The sequence below is a fragment of the Harpia harpyja genome, chromosome 12 (assembly GCF_026419915.1).
Source record: "Harpia harpyja isolate bHarHar1 chromosome 12, bHarHar1 primary haplotype, whole genome shotgun sequence".
Taxonomy (NCBI): Eukaryota; Metazoa; Chordata; class Aves; order Accipitriformes; family Accipitridae; genus Harpia; species Harpia harpyja.
This window is the reverse complement of record NC_068951.1, coordinates 32,073,987-32,090,213: the sequence shown is the minus strand read 5'-3', so window position 1 is coordinate 32,090,213 and position 16,227 is coordinate 32,073,987. Positions and strand designations below refer to the sequence as shown.

General features: G+C 47.8%; 1 protein-coding gene across 2 annotated transcripts in view; it reads left to right on the top strand.

Annotated features, from left to right (window-relative positions):
* The window catches only part of TP63 (tumor protein p63), a 109,339-nt gene extending 97,965 nt beyond the window's left edge, over positions 1 to 11,374 (top strand). For both annotated transcript variants that reach the window (XM_052804491.1, XM_052804492.1), the window contains 4 exons: positions 4,896 to 5,053; positions 5,991 to 6,135; positions 6,999 to 7,092; positions 8,355 to 11,374. In XM_052804491.1, the coding sequence (XP_052660451.1) occupies positions 4,896 to 5,053; positions 5,991 to 6,135; positions 6,999 to 7,092; positions 8,355 to 8,651 (694 nt within the window). In that variant the 3' untranslated portion in view covers positions 8,652 to 11,374. The remainder of the gene's footprint in view (positions 1 to 4,895; positions 5,054 to 5,990; positions 6,136 to 6,998; positions 7,093 to 8,354) is intronic.
* Positions 11,375 to 16,227: the final 4,853 nt, after the last annotated feature.

Genomic DNA, 16,227 nt, shown 5'->3' with positions numbered 1-16,227 from the left:
CCTTCATTGTCTTAGCAAGACTTGTTGTTCCATAGCAGTGTGGGGGAGGGCTGATGGAGAAGAGCCTCCAAAATTGTGATTAAGTATAAAGAATAACTAATTAAACACTAGCAGTGATTATTTCATACAGTTGCAGCTCTACCATCATTCCTTGTGTAAATTTAACCAAATCAAGTGCCTCTTTGCCTGAAAACTCCAGGAAGTGCTTCGAGATCACAAAGCAGATAACTATTGCTCTGTGCCTTTTTATTTGGGAGAAGACAGACAATGCTGTTCCTTTCCCTGGGAGAGGTGGGAATCTGAACTGCAAATGCAGCCCAGATGCAGGATTATGCTTGGCACTGTCAGTCTGTCCTTCCAATGAAGGTTTGTTCCTGGATCTCGGTCTTGTCTGCTTGTGGATGGCAATTCAGAAATACTGCAACAGGGACACGCTAATCTGTATCTAGAGCTCTGCTCCAGGTCCTGTCCACCAGCAAGTTAGAGGAGGTAGCCCACCAGAAGATACAAGGCATCCAGAGCCCGCACTGGGAGTTTTCAGCTCACGCTCCAGTTCATCATCATCTGGTCTGACATCTAGGAAATCTCTTGGACCATGATGGGCAATACAGCACCTGGGACTTCCACCAAACAAGAATGTAAATAATTTGTATCCCACTATCCTCTGGAAAGGCTTTGTGACTTGTCCTCCTTACCTATAAGAGGATGACGATTGTGAAACTGGTCTTAATGGTGACTTGATTTGTTCCCCAGCTACAAGGTGGTTATCTTAGAAGGTGCATTTTTTTAATTTTTTTTTTTTTTTAATCAAATAACCTGGAGCTGGAAGCAATTGGAGTTGCTGCATAGTCCATCCTCTGCAGATAAAAGAAGAAAACCTTTTCCCAACTGTCTTTTGATTGCTTCTTTGTCAGTTCTGGGGCTTCAGAAAAGTAAGCCTTTTCCTTTCAAGGAATAATCAAGTGGACTAATTGGGCCTTATCAGTCAGTCAGGTCATACCAGTCTATGTCAACTAGTTGATGTATATCCACTCCCTTTATTATAGCTCCATTCCCTGGAGAGCAGATTTCATCCACTGCCTGCCTTGGGAAATTCCCATACCTGAAATCTAAGGGGAGTCATTATCGCCACCCTTGTCCCTGTGCTGTAGTTGCTGTCTTCATAGTGACAATCAGGGCTCCTCCTTTCCATGCTCCCAGTTATTTACCAAGCCTACAAAACACTTGCGTTCTTGAAAACATGCACTATTGCTTGCTCTAGAATAGCAGCTGTTTGAGATGTGGAGAGCAAGGGCACCTCTCTGTTTTTTAGTGTCCTGCTTCACGTGCCTTAAAAGTGGATGAGTGCAACTGAGCATCATCTCTGTCACTTGTGTGCCAATACTAGACTACATCAGTGACATCCCAGTGTTATGCAGCCCAGTGGGCAATCTTTCTTGAAAAAAACGTTGCCGATGGGCACATTGACCATGTGTGAACTTGGGATGTAATCCTTGCTGCACTTGCTGTGGCTGTTGTAAGGAAAGGTAGGCCCAGAACTGGACAGCTTTGATTCCACTTGGGTCTCTCTGCATTGTGACTAGCTCTAGGTCTTCAGGGATAGCAAACTGTAGGCATAGGGGCTTGGGTGAAATCTTAAACTCTCCGAGCCTGAGCTGCCCTATTCTTGCACTTAATGAACCTTTGATGTCATTTGCATTAAGGCTGCTTACATGATGGTGTGCCCATCTAATGTGAATGACAACTGTGGGACTTGTCTACTGAATCAGGTAATTGGTCTCTCCAAGCAGTTTCCCACCTCTGGTGAAGGGCTGATATCCAGTGAGCTGGGAAAGTGCAGAATTATACAACATAACCTGTGAACTGAACTGTGCTTCATATGTGGGAGAAGGAAGTTCCTTCCTGACCTCTTGAGATGATCTGTATATGCCTTGAAGCATGAGAGGCGATTGCCCTCATATGAGCTTGCATAACTACAAATGTTATTGGCTAAATAATTACATAGTCTCTTGAGAGAAAAATCAGTTGCAGAACGTGACTCAGTGCCTTTCGTATCAGACTGTTCCAAGAAGTATAATAGTCTCTTAATTGAAGTCCTTATACCTTGATATTAAAATGCATTTCATTGGCATTGATATCAAAGAAATGTTAATGCTTCTACTTCTAATCTTTCTTGAGACATAGTAAGTATAATTTTAATGAAAATCACTGTGCATGACATTCTTATAGTACCTGTTTAAAAAAAAAAAACCTGAGAAAAAAGCAATATATTTTAAATGAATCCTCAAACACCATGTAGTCCGTGTGTTTAATACCAAAAGCATTTTCTTGTGTTTCTGAGGCTGTTGCTATATTGATGTGTGACATTAATTTTCAATAAAATTTTGCATCTTGGTTTATCTTGCTACTTTTCTTTGGCTAGATGGCTTCCTCTAGACCTTTTACACATCTGCTCATATGATGGAATAGTTCAGTTGAAACACGTATGGGTACAAAGAAAAATGCTGCTGTTTCCTGTTTTATTCACTTGAGCTTGATTGTCTTAATCTTGATTCTTATGAGTATGAATGAGATAAGAATGGAGTCCTTAAGCTATATGTTAAAGTATGCGTTTGTTTTCTCTGTTATAGTGTGCTTTGGGTTGCATTGTGTTTGCTTGCTTGCTTTTTTTTTTTAATCCCCAAAGTATTTTGTAGTCTCCTAACTAGCTTTTCTGAGATCACTGTTGGTGGTGGAGATAGCAAAGTTAGGCCCACTATTGACCTCCTTGAATGATCTTGTTTCATAGCAACAGGTATCCTTTAAAAAAAAAAAAAAAAAAGAGTTTCTAGTCATGAGCTTTCTGAATAAAATCTGTCCTGAGCTTAAACAATGCAACTAAATCTTTTTTGGGAAGTCTTTGTTAATTTGATTTGGAATTTCACTGTGTATGTGGTGACCTCCTCATTTGCATATCATGCAGATTTTGCTCTAAGAGACTACTCAGGTGTGTATTAATTTCAGCTGAAGCATAGTTAGGATAGGTGCCTGAACCTGTAAAGTAGAAAAATTTCATTTTGGTCCTAAATCCAGAAGCCTCTTAGGTTAAGGGTGGTGTCAACCTGACTTGAATTTCATGGCTGGCCTCAACTTTTATAATTGGTGAATTGAAACCTCAGATCTGAATCATTCCCTTCACCCTGAAAATTTGGGTCTGAACTTCATGGCTTGGTTTCACTTCCCCTTGGGAGTTGCTGCCATCGTTAATATTAATTTGTGAAGCTTCTTGTGCTTTCCACTTCCTTGAGTCTATGAAGTTTGCTGGATCTTGTCCTGCATCTTCACTGCCAAAGGACAGTTCACACCCTTCTGTACCTCCTGTAATTGTGTAATTAGGTAACAGTTCTTCAGGGCTTTAGATACTCTAGCCTGTTAGCATAGATGCTTTCTCCACCCAACACTGCAAGTCTTAAAAGTGCAGGAAGCTGGAGACAATGTAATTGTATGAAACTTGACCTTGAGTGCTGAAGGTTTTAATAAATTATCTAGGAATAAGCCCTTTCTTTCCTTTACACTTCACTTATTTGAAGTAATAACTATTGTCTTTGCATAGAAGGAAAGCCAGTTCGCAGGAATTGGTGTAACCAGTTATACCCAGACGAACAAGTTTCCCAATGGGAAATAAGATGGGAATGTGCCCTTGCACATTCACCGTGGGGTCACCGTGATATTGCCAAATGAGTGCTGGGCTCTGCAGTGAGCCGGGCGACCTCCACTCTGCTGGGCGAGCACGGCTTGCGAGGGTACGTCGTGTTTGGGAAGCGTGCCAGCTTCCCCATTGCCTTTGCCCAGTCTTGCAAGCGCTCCTGGTGTCGGAGAGAGAAAAACCTGCTCTCTCGCAGCATGGTGGTGCTCTGCCAATTGTGCTGCTGGACCCGCTTTAATGATCGTTTTCTGCATATCCCAAATAAGACCCCACTCCAGATGGGATGCCACAACTGTAACTCGATCTGGGAACTGGGCTGCCATTCAGAAGCGGTCTGGTCTTTGCACTCTGGATCGCTTACGAGGCGGGATTGCAGCTGGGACCCTCGGGGCTGGGCAGGGGGGAGCTCGCCAGCAAGCGTCTCTGGCCTGGTTCATGGATATGCTGGATGGAGTTTGGGGCTGTCTGGACTTGAGGGAGGCTAGTGCTGTTGTCGAGTGGTAGTAGGAATCTGATACTCTTTGCAAGCAGCCTGTGGGTTTTGGATACCAGGTTCTCCTTAACACCAGCAAAAGCTGCATGTCAGCGCCCAGGCAGCTCTGACCATCTCAGTAGTCCCTAAGGTGTATGGAGTCTGTCTTGAGCAAAGAGCCTCTGGCTGTTATATATATACACCTGATAACAACCTGATTATACGCGTAACTAGGAATTTTGGAGACACCAAGGTTGATAACTGTGACCCGATCTGAAAATTGTTTCTGCAGTCAGGTTTTAGGGGTAGTCAGGATGGTTTTGAGATGGTTTCCTCAGTTCTTGTTCTTAAAAAAAGAAAAAGTCTGTGACCACAAGGAGAGCTTAACTTAAAAATACTCTTTTCATGTTTTGGCAGCTGTTTGCTGGCTTTGCCTATGTTCTTTTCAACCGAAAAACTTACGTAGAAACTTTTCCTTAAATAAAAAATTTGAACCGAAAGTGAAGCTTCCCTTTGTTGGTGTTTCACCATTTGTTTTTTAAATGCCCAGAATATCTGGGAAACTTATTTCCTGTTGACTGTCTCTCCAATGATCTTTATCTGCGATGTTCCCATGGTGTCAGTGATTTCACTAACAGTAGCTCACCACTGCCACAAACAGAAAATGTAGGCCCTTGGATGCGCACTCCTACCAACCAATTGCTGTGATTCCTGTCCTAACACCTCCTTGCTTTGCAGGACCTCCATGCAGTCACAGTCATCCTACGGCTCCAACTCTCCACCACTCAGCAAAATGAACAGCATGAACAAGTTGCCTTCGGTCAGCCAGCTAATTAACCCCCAGCAGCGCAATGCCTTGACCCCAACCACCATCCCCGACGGCATGGGAACCAACAGTAAGAAACCCTCACTCCTTCTGTTCCATGTGTGCTCCCCACTAGTCTGGGCAAGGAGATTTGGCATCTCCAAGTGGCTAGTGTTAGGCTGGGGAGCCTAGAGTAATTCACTGGGAACCTGGAGCCAAATATTGCTCGCTGCTGTGCCACAGGGCAAGGCTTCAGCATCCTGCTCTGAGCCTCACAGGGGTGAGCAGAGCTACTTCTTGCTGCAGATCTGGCTGGCTGCACTGTCATCTGTCTTTCAGGACTTGTTTCTTCTTCCTTTCCCAGCAGAGGAGATGCAAATGTTGGCAAACTTTTTCCCCTCGGTTCAATTAAGACACTTCTTAGTTTCAAAGGAAATAGCTGCATCTCGCAGCTTGGTAACCTGCTTCCTTCTGGCTGCTGAAGAGTGCCCAGCAGCCTTGTAAATCCGGGATGACAGACATGGTTCTGGGGGCTGAGTTTTGTGTGTGTGTCTTTTTTTTTTTTTTTTTTTTTTTTTTTTTTAATTTCAAAAGTGCTGGACTCTTGCCCACACCTGTTGCTGATCCCCTTCGGGTGCTCTCGGTGTCTCTGAAAACAAAGCTGTTTGGCTTCTGTATTGGGTTACGCTGCTGGCTCTGTCCCGCTCCTCTCCTGCGGCAGGGAAAGCCGAGACGCCTGCGGCTTGCTTAAGTTTCTACTGAGCCTGTTTGTAAGGGAGGGTGACTCGGCGGCGCTGCCGACAGTTGGTCCAGTGAGGGGAGAGCTCCTGAAGGACTGTCTGTCATCTGGTCCTCATGCAGTCATTGTGGCCCTGCCTGAAATTCCCTGTGAGCTTGCTCCTTGAGGGGCTTTGCAGGGGATTTAAGGCTGCTTCAGCTGCGGGTGCTGTCCTTTGGTGCTGTGGTGGGGGCAAAGCGGGGGTCTGGGGATGCCTGGGTAACAATGTGCTCCTCCTTCTCTCCTCCAGTTCCCATGATGGGCACCCACATGGCCATGACCGGCGACATGAATGGCCTCAGCCCCACACAGGCGCTGCCTCCTCCCCTCTCCATGCCTTCAACATCCCACTGCACCCCCCCTCCTCCGTACCCCACAGACTGCAGCATCGTCAGGTGAGCGGGAGCAGGCTGCCCAGCACACGTTTCCCACCCGCAGGGAGCGGAGGCCTCGTGTCGGGAGCCTTGAAGGGTCCTGTCAGGTCCCTTGCCCCGTTCTCTTGGAGCACTGGATCCCAATGGGTCTTGGTAGTCCTGGGGCTGGTACCCTCTGGGCACCGAGCCTCAGACCCCCACCTCTGAGCACCTGAGAGAAACAGGGACGTTAGGACTGCAAGAAAGCCGAGGGATACAGCATCTATTGGACTGGTGGAGCGTGAGGGCACCAGGCAGTCTTGCAAACATTTCTTTTTTTTTTTTTTCTTTTTTCACCCCTTTGGCTACTTGACAAGCCATGGCTGGGGTCAGAAGTCCCTCTGCCCTCTGTGAGGTCAAACAGGTTGAAAGATGCTGCCCATAAAGGAGGAATCCTTTACGCTTAGGGAGGAATGTGCTGATTTGAAGTACTTTGTGTGCATGATGTGTCTGACCCCCAGACCCACCACTTTGCTGAAGCCCTCTATCCATGCAGCAGGCTGCCACCGGCTCAGCCACCTTCTGGGTGAAGTGACCTGGCAGGAGGGTCCACGTGAGCCTTCCTGCCCCAAGATCCAGGCTGTGTAGCACCGGCTCTTGACTAAGGCAAGGTGCTGCCATGAGGGTTGTCTGCTAGCAGCCAAGCTGAAGGACTCCCTCATTTGTTTGATGTGGCAGCGATGTGGCTTGCTGGCCTGGGATGTCTTGGAGAAGGTCAAGCCAAGGGTGAAAGCTTTGTTTCCTGTTGCTGCAGGTTGGCTGAGTGTTTGGTTTTTCTGTGGTTTGGGCTGTTGCAGCCAGGGTGATCCTTTTTTCTCTCTCCTTCCTTCCTTCCTCCTCTGCAGCTTCTTAGCGAGGTTGGGCTGCTCATCCTGTGTGGATTATTTCACGACCCAGGGGCTGACCACCATCTATCAGATTGAGCATTACTCCATGGATGTAAGTAACTCCTCACCATTTCCTTTGTTTGCACTCTTGGCCCTGCTGTAGGAATGGGTCAGAAACCCAGTCTCAGTATATTTTTATTTTTATATGATTAGTTTGATTTAAGGCTATTGCACGCAGAGAAGACTTCTTGTGAGGTGAAGAGAGGCTGGACTTGGGGCCAGCATTGTAACTGCCTTGCCTGGCACAGAGAAAGAGTGTCTCCCCGTCCCCACCACTGTGCATTTTAGCCCCCGAAGTGGCCCCAGCCCACACGCCTGTTAATTCTGCAAGGCTTGGTTTCAGTTTACACCACACTGAAACACGCACTCGCCTGCAGACAAGTGGGCTGTCCAGAAGTGGTCTGTATTTTTCCCTCCCTGCTTCTGTTTTCTGGCCTTACCTTAACGATCTTCCCTTGCTGCTGGCATCTCAGCCCAGCTGGATTTTTCCTCTTGCATGGCTTTTGCTGCAGGGTTTCTGCTTCCTCTCCTGTGCCATTGCTCTCCTCAGACAGAGCTGGCTGTCCTGTTTTTTTGCCCCGAGACTTTGCAAGGCTGTGGCGCTTTTGCTTCCTAGTGTGGGCTGCCTGCCTTCTGCTGTTGCGCTAATTAGAAAAGCTGATCCAAATTAACCAAAGCTGATTGCTAATTTTTTCAGAAGCTGGTATCACATTTCCCAGAGTTTAGGTAATGCTACCCTCAGGTACTTCACCAGAGATGATGGGGCCTCAAAGTCCGAGTTTTCTAAGATTATTCTAAGATTAGATTTTGGTTATGTTCAAGTAATTAAGGCAGTTCCTACAGAGTCAGACCCAGAGCTTCAAATACTGGAGCTCAGACTTGGATTCTAAAATCCTTTTGCAGGTTTTGAAATAAACACGGAAATTTTCAAAGCTGTTGAACTTCTGCAGCCCAGCATCCCCCACCACAGACAACCAGCAGATCTCCCTGAGGTTGTCTTGGAGGCCTTGCAGTCGAGTTAAACATCTAGTTTTAGGTCACCATATCTTATGCATGAATATGTGTTTTGTGTAACTTCAAAACAGACCTTGTGTGATTAGTCCTTGCTGCCTCGTTGGCTACACATGCTTGTTCAGAAGCGAACCACCACGTTCAGGATCAGTGGTTTGTCTTCTACAGTGCATCATGGCTACCTGGATTTTAGCAGCTTTGTTGGTTAACGGGTATTTGCAGGGTGGCCCAGAGGCTGCTTCTGCTCCCGGAGCCCATCCTGCCAAGGGGTTGCCCCGTTAAGCCCTCCACCTTGCCTTGCAGGATCTGGTGAGCCTCAAGATCCCGGAGCAGTTCCGCCACGCCATCTGGAAGGGCATCCTGGACCACCGGCAGCTCCATGACTTCTCCTCCCCTCCCCACCTCCTGCGCACCCCCAGCGGCGCCTCCACCGTCAGCGTGGGCTCCAGCGAAACCCGGGGGGAGCGGGTCATTGACGCGGTCCGCTTCACACTCCGGCAGACCATTTCCTTCCCGCCCCGCGACGAGTGGAACGACTTCAACTTTGACATGGATGCCCGGCGCAACAAACAGCAACGCATCAAGGAGGAAGGGGAGTGAGGTCCGCGGACCCCGCTTCACCCCGCCTCGGCCACAAACTGCTCAGCCCTTCATTTGTCTTCCTTCAGCTTGGTACTGCACCCTTGGACGAAGGGCGGAGGGAACCTTCTTGCTCACTCATGCTAGGTTATACCCTTGATGCTGTCTAGGCCATACTCCTGGACTGCGACCTCCACCCCAGCTCTTTCAAGGGGAAGAGCTGAGCAAAGGGGGAAGGCGGGTGGTATTTCCTTGAAAGCCGTTGACCTTCTCAAGAAGGCGTTGTTCTTGTTTCATGTTTTCCTTTGGGGAGAGGGCTTCTTTTCTTGACTTTTGAATCCTCACACACCTTGTGGGCATCCTGACCTGCAAACTTGTCTCTCTCATCCAGCGATCCCGCTTTTGAAAGCGGGAAGGTTAAAACAAATTTTTAAAAAGCCAAAAAAACCCCAAAATCCCAAACCAAATGCAAAAAACCCAAAGCCACCAAACCTTGAACTGGCAGTTCATCCGAAAAATAAATGGGAATTGGTCTGCTGAACGTTGCACTTAAACAGCCTCTTCCCACGGAGCTGAGTGCTCTGTTCATGTGTAATATTCTCCAGCGGAGACAGCACATGCACTTTGCTGGGCAGGCCAGCACTTAGGGCCACCTGCAACCCACTTTTTCCTTTTCCCTCGCCTTCTCTGGGAAAAACCAAAACTGCTGTCTCTTCTTGTTTTGAATTTACATTCATGTGTATGTCCTGGTTTGCTTGTTTCAGGATATAAATGCAAATATAGCCATTGGTCACTCTTGAATTCTGCCCCCCACCCAACCTTTAGCCATTCTGTACTACTACTGACGTTTAAGCTAGAGAATTAGGCTTTGCCACATATGCAGCCTGGTTAGTTTAGCATAAGGATTTGCCTGCCTAGCCTCCAGCTGAACAGAGGATCGGCTGAGAGCTGCACACTGATTTGTAGGGCTTCAGCTATCCTGAACCCAGAAAATCTTTTATCTAGACCATGCTAGATTGGTTTCCTGCCAAGTCAAGTAGAACTGTCTTTAGATATTTCTGTAATAGGCTGGAGCCTGTTGCGGTTTGTTGGTGGTGACTATAGACTAAGTGATGAGCAACTAGCAAAAAAGAGAGTAAAAAAAGAAAGAAATTTCCAGCTGCCTTGGAACAAGGACTAGTTCCTGGTAATATGAGTGTTGCTACTGAAAAAAGTCATGTTTACATGAGAAATTGATTTTTCTCTGTTTTTTTCTTTATTGGTTCTACAGCAGCTGTGCTCTGAGGCATTTCCTCTGACTGCCAGTATCCTGTGGACAAGTAACTGAACAGAGCGCATGTTTTCACATTTATATTGGCCAAGGTAGTGAGACTCTAACATATACAAACCTAAACTGAGCAGCTCAGCTCAGCACAGCTGCTTTCAGGTTGGCTTGCTCTTTTTAACAGTAAGCCTAACTTTTTTTTTTTTTCTTGTCTGGGGAAAGATGAAAAAAGCAGCTTAAATGACTTGTCATCCTACCTTGCTACAACCAATTAATCTCGTTTCAATGCAGTGGCTGTTTTCTGGGCCCTGCTGTGTGCCATGTATTTCATTCTAGGTTCAATATTGTTAGCATCCTCCTCCATCTGTCTGTTGTGCCAGGTCTATATTGCATTCAAAGACTGCCTTTTGGTAACTGTGCAAGCCTATTTTGGACAGCTCTAAATGGTAATGCAAGATGGTTACCCTGTAAAGTGTGTGTATATAAATATTTTTTTGTATGTGTAATTTTTGTTTCCTTACAGCATAACATGCCAATTTTTATTTCTTCTTGGGCTACCGGGTCTGACAGAACCACAATGAAATGTTGTTTGTTTTTCTGTTTTTTTTAATTATTATTTTTATGCAGAACGCTTACAGTATACCTTGTAACAAACGACTAGCCACTGGAGAAATATATTTGTATTTTTCATACTGAGATTCCTGTGTTACTTTGCAGTTGAGGGGGGAGGGGGCAGGTACTGAAAGCCTGTTTTATCATTTTATTTTGTAACACTTCAAAGAGCAGTGTCCTAGATTTCAAAGTATTTAACATGCTCAGTGTGAAAACTTACTATGTCTTTTTTTTTTTTTTTTCTATATGCTACAAAAGAAGCGAGTCATCCTGCTCTTGACTCAATGCAAGAATTAATTCAGCGGGGCAGTGTTAGTGCGGGGAAAGTGTTAGTGCGGGTACTTTGCAAATTCCTGGAGGTAAATTAGGCTGTGCCCTTCTCACCTCCAAGGTTTTGCATCTCCATTGTGTAATCTTTCTGAGCTGCTTCAGTATTGTACAAATATTGATGCAAAAATACCGTCATTTTAGGAACTAGGAAGCTTCTGACTAAAAAGGTTAATGCAGTTAATGCTGTGCCCAGAGTCTGGGTGCAAGAACTTCAGTATCTGCTTTTCAGCTCAGCAGTAAGATGGAGCTTTTCTGCTGCATCACTAATGATTAAAATATATGCTGTGAAAACCTTCTTTCTACTGTATACCACTATGGAGCCCACTTCTGTAATACTGGAATCTTCAAGTGAGTTTGAACTGCTGTAGCTTTTACCCTCCCCTGTAGAGCTGTGATTTTTGTTTTTTGTTTTGTTTTGATACATCAAAGCGTATGGGTTAATTGAGCTGAGAATCTGCCAATGCTTGTAGCAATGACAGTGTTGCCTGCACCAAGACCTGTGTGTGTTTTGGAACACCTTGTTGTTGAAGTCAATGAAAATAAAAGCCAAACTGAAAATGACACTGAATACCCAAACAACTTCTTTTCTTGCCTGTGCGCCTTCTTGGAAATGAGCAGGAGTCTTTGCTGCTGCTTCCTCCTCTGAGCAGCTGGGGCTTAGTGTCGCTTTTGCCCACGTGTGCAGTTTTCTCATCCCCACACCGTCCGTGTCACAAGGGTGTGTTATAAGCTGCCGTCGCAGCCCCATCTGCCTTCTTTCTGGCAGATCAAATGGGTCAGCACCTGTAAGCCTCTTGCTGAACTGTGAAGTCTTCTGGCTTTTGCATTGTTTGCATGGCTCTCTTCTGCCCTTTCATCAGGTTTCTTTATTCTGTTTCTGAGCGGGGCACCGGGAAGTGCCCCGCATTCAATGTCCTGCTCAAACATGATGGAGCTGTGCCTGCTGTGTGCCCTGGCTCGGGGGGAGGGAATGTGCGCTTTGAGCAGGCAGGGTCAGTGCTGCCCTTTTCTACCTCCACACTTGTGAAATAGCCTTGCACAGCCATCACCCCCATCCCCCTCGGAGCTTTGGGAGGTTTGTCGTCCTTATTTAACTTACACCAAAGGCTTTGTGCATCACCCCATACATCCTCTCTCCTACCAAAACCATTTCCTTTTCCTTTGCATCTCAATTCTTCTTCCAAGGATTTGAAAGAGCAGCTCAGAGCCAGTAGGGTGGCTGTCCTGAAACTGATGGAGTCACCTCCATCAGCCGGGGGCTTCAGTCTGTCCATGGACCACCACATTAACAGCCCAGCTTCATCAGTGGTTTCTGTGAGGCCCATGTCTGCCTCTTACAGTTTTCCTGGGTTATGGTTGGGGGAGGATCCTTGGGAATGGGGAGAGTCCAAACAAAACCCACAAAGATCTCAGAAGAAGAAAAGGCCATGGCTTCCCTTGGGAGTTAATTTCACATTTAGCTTTAGGGGAGGGAATGCCTGCCTGATTTCTTTGGTTCTGATGACTGTTTCTTTTCCCTTTTGCCGAAGAATTAGAGAAGCAGTTGTCTCTGGATATCAATATCCAGAGGCATCAGTCCCCTGGCTCCACTCTGGCAGTCAGGGATTGCTTGAATGTGATCTTAAAAACTAGTAGGTTGCCCTCAAAGAGAGAAGTGCTACTGCAGTGGCTGTAAGAACTTGCTGTTTCAGCTGATGGTCTCTTTGCCTCTAGATGAGCAAATTGGATCAAGTAAAATAGGATTTCAGTTTCCATTAACCAGGTAGGCTTGAAATGTTTGCTGATGGTTGCAATTGCTGTCTGCTGTGATGCACTGCCGGAGTAGGGAACTTTTGCATTGCTTATGTTACAGCAAGGGTTTCAGTGCTGAGGAATCCCAAGCTGGCGCTCTCCCTTTTGCCCTCCACCCGTACCCGTTGGAATTTTGTCTTTGGATATTGGGATGCTTCATATGCACGCACGAAGTTTTCAGGGCAGGGATCCATCACAAGCTTCCAGCTGTATTTTGCAAGCCTGGGTGGACCTCTGAAGACGTGCATGCCCTTCTATGCTCTTAGTTCTAAGTGTGCTGAAGCTAGCAGTCCCCTGGAATGAAACACAGCAAAACTTGGCAAATGGCCGAGTGGAGCCTGTGAAGGGTGTCTTGCTCATCATGTTCTTCCAGTCCTGTATGGCTTAGCAGAAACCCCTTCCTTCCTGATGGCAAAGTGGCTGCTTGTGCTGTGGTGGGAGGATTGCAGGACCTGGCATCACACTGCCTCTTTGCAAGTTGTTTCTCAGCAGGAAAACCATGTGGGCAGCCCAACCCTAGCACCAGGTAGGAGCTTGGGCTGTTTGGCCTTCTGATTTACTGAGCTATAAAATGTGTAGCTTCTATCAACTGTTGTGTGAAGGTTAGTGAGGAGCTAAGCCAGGCCCTGCAGAGCTCCCCTGTGTGGTCTGCTCCGTGGGGTGACAGTGCACAGCTGCTACCCAGATGTGGAGTGTGGCCACCTGGGTATGGGCTGTGCCTGTGCTGAGCCTTTGCCAGGCAGGTTTGGCAAACAGCCTCACCTGGCTGCCAGGCTCGAGCTGGTGGTTTCTAGGTCCTGAGATGTTTTGGCTCTCTGCGACCCATGACAGCAGTGAATTGTCCTCCCGAGCACAGAGCAAAGGGTGGAGGCTGGAGTTTTGGAGCCTTATTATTACTATTTGGATACCTGGCCATGAGGGTCAAATAAACTGTAAGGAAGCTAATCTTTATGCTCTGTTGGCAAGGTCTGGTTGCAGCTTTCTCCTAGCTTGCTTCCCTAAGATTAAGGAGCCAAAATTTTACTCAGAGTTACATGGTGGTCGCCCTTTGCTACAGCTTTGCTCTCCTGATTTGGGACCCATGGACTGATCCCTTTTCCTTATATGCCCAGCCTCTCCCAACCATATATACTACCCCTTCAGCACAAGGCCTTGACATCAGTGCTGTGGAACCAGGTGTTTTTAGTTTTGTGTGTTTCTATTAGTAGGTGCCTTTCATTCAGTGTGGAGTTGGAGCCCCCTCCGTCTGCCTGTGGATGTTGCAGGGCTGCCCATTGCTGCCATGCCCTGCTGCTAGGTCAGCATGGCTGTGTGCTTCCTCGGCTCAAACTAGTCAAAGTCCTTTTTTGGGGGAGATGGGGGGATCAGTTGGTTTTGTTAAAATGCTTTGATTTCCTTGTAAACACTCGTACAATGTCATATGTTTTGTTCTCAGGAAACATCAGCTCTGCCTTCATGAAGTGAGCCACACGCCTGGGGCCACTGGTGAGTGAAGGAGAGGCTATGTGGGACTGGGAGGGGCAAGAGACGCAGGATTTGGGGTGGGACAAGGGGGCGGCAGCTGCAGCCCCAGGGTATGGGCAAGCACCGAGGGGCATCTCCAGGGACGGTGTACAGTGACTGTGTGCCTGCAGCATTGAAGCCAAGGGCTGAACGGTCCCAAACACACCTGAGGATGTTGCTCGTACCCAGCGTGTTTCTGCCTTGGTGGCTGCAGTCACAGTAGTATCGTGCCTCGCTCCGCTCCCACAGCAACGTCAGACACAGGCCTGTGGGCAACTGAATTTCAACTTGATAGCTCTAAGATTAAGTGTTTGGTGAGGGTCCCCATGCACCATTCAGCTGATTGTCTCACTGCCGTTGAAGTGCACTGCCCTTTGCGTGCAGTGATAAATGTGAGCACGGCAGCCAGTGGCTTTTTTGGCTGTGCCACTTCCCCAGACGATGGGGATACATGCTCCAACAGGAGGTGGGTGCCTTCTGGCGTGCTCAGCAATTGCTCATAGGCAGCTGGGCTGATACCAACCATTACAGAATGCAAGGGAGATGCTTACATTGTCTCTCCCAACTGCCTAGGGTAGGAGATTAGGCTTCCTGCATCATGAGTGGCAAGAAAGTCCCTGGGGATCCATTCAGAGCATATTAGCCTCCCACTCTGAATCATGCCCTGGAAGATGTGGTCTCATTATTGCCTGCATCAAGGCCAAGGGAAGACTAAGCTTGTTCGTTAATATTAAGCAGGATGGCTCTGTCCATGCAATCAGCTTTGCCGAGTTCCTAAGGCTTGTGGCTGCACTGCGAGAGACACTCTCATGGCACAGCCATGTGCATTCCAGGGGCAAGTAACCAGCTGCAGCACTCTGTGTGCAGCAAAGAAACCGGTACGGGGTCTGAAGGGAAAAAGGGAAAAGCTGAAACAAAATAAATCGGCAGACCTGGGGAAGAGATGGTGCTTTTCCTCTTATTTTTACCTGCCAGCACTCTCGAAATGAATGTCTAGCAGCAGATTAAAAAAAAAAAAAGAGAGCGAGAAAGGAAGGAAAAAAAAGACTATAAATCCAACCTGGCCTTAAAAAAAAATATTTTAAAATCGAGACAGCGGGAGAAATGGCTGCACTGAAGCCAAGGAGCGTCCGTATACATCACCTCCCACCCGCGTTGGTTCTTCTGTCAAGGGGATTTGTAATGCTGGCTTCATAAAAAAAAAGAAAAAAAGTATAAAAATAAGGAGGGCAGCGGTGATGAGCAGCCCCGCCGAGCCGAGCCGAGCCGAGCCGAGCCGCGCCGGGCGGGCGGCGGCCGCGCTGCCCGGGGAGCCACTGCCCTCTAGCGGGACCCGCTCCGGGCCCGGCCCCGCTCTGAGCACCGGGGGCTGCTCTGCCGCCGGCAGCGTCAAATAGGGGTGCAGGGACTTGCTGTGGCTCCGGGTGGCTGTGGCTGAGGCCGTGGCTGGCCTGGCGGGGCCGGGGCGGATGAAGGCTCATGGTGCCAGCCCTCCTCCTCTGCCATTGTGGTTCCATGTTCCCCAGCACAGGGGAGGGCAAGCCGAATCACTGAGCCCATGTGACCCCCTCAGCCTCCCAAACGGCTCCTGTGCTCACAGCATAGGCATGAATTTTATAAAACTGCCTTTTTCAACACCTTTGCACTTGCATCCCACATGTAAGAGCTGCAGCAGCAGCTCTCCTTTGTTTATTTTGCATGGGTTGGATAAGCAAGTGACTTATTGGTGTTTCAGAGCAACTTTTACTGTAGCTGCCCCTTGGGAAAGCGACTGCTCTCCTGCCCTTTGCTGTGCACCCAGGGAATCCCCAGTGTTGTGCCCATGCCAACCAACACCAGCACAAATGAGAAATTCAGAAGACGAAGACCAAAACCCATCACCTGCCAAACTGGGAGAGACGACTGCTCTCACCCCAGGCAGCTCTTGGGTGCAAAAAACCTGAAGCTGCGCCCTTGGTTGGTGAACCTCTGCCCAGAGATGTCTCCAGAGCCAGAGCCTACCCACCCCAGGAGGATGGTTGGAGGCGCGTTGGAGGCGCATTAGAGGCAAGCAGCCCTGCACGGTTGTTCTGTGCTGCAACACCCTGCACCCATGGC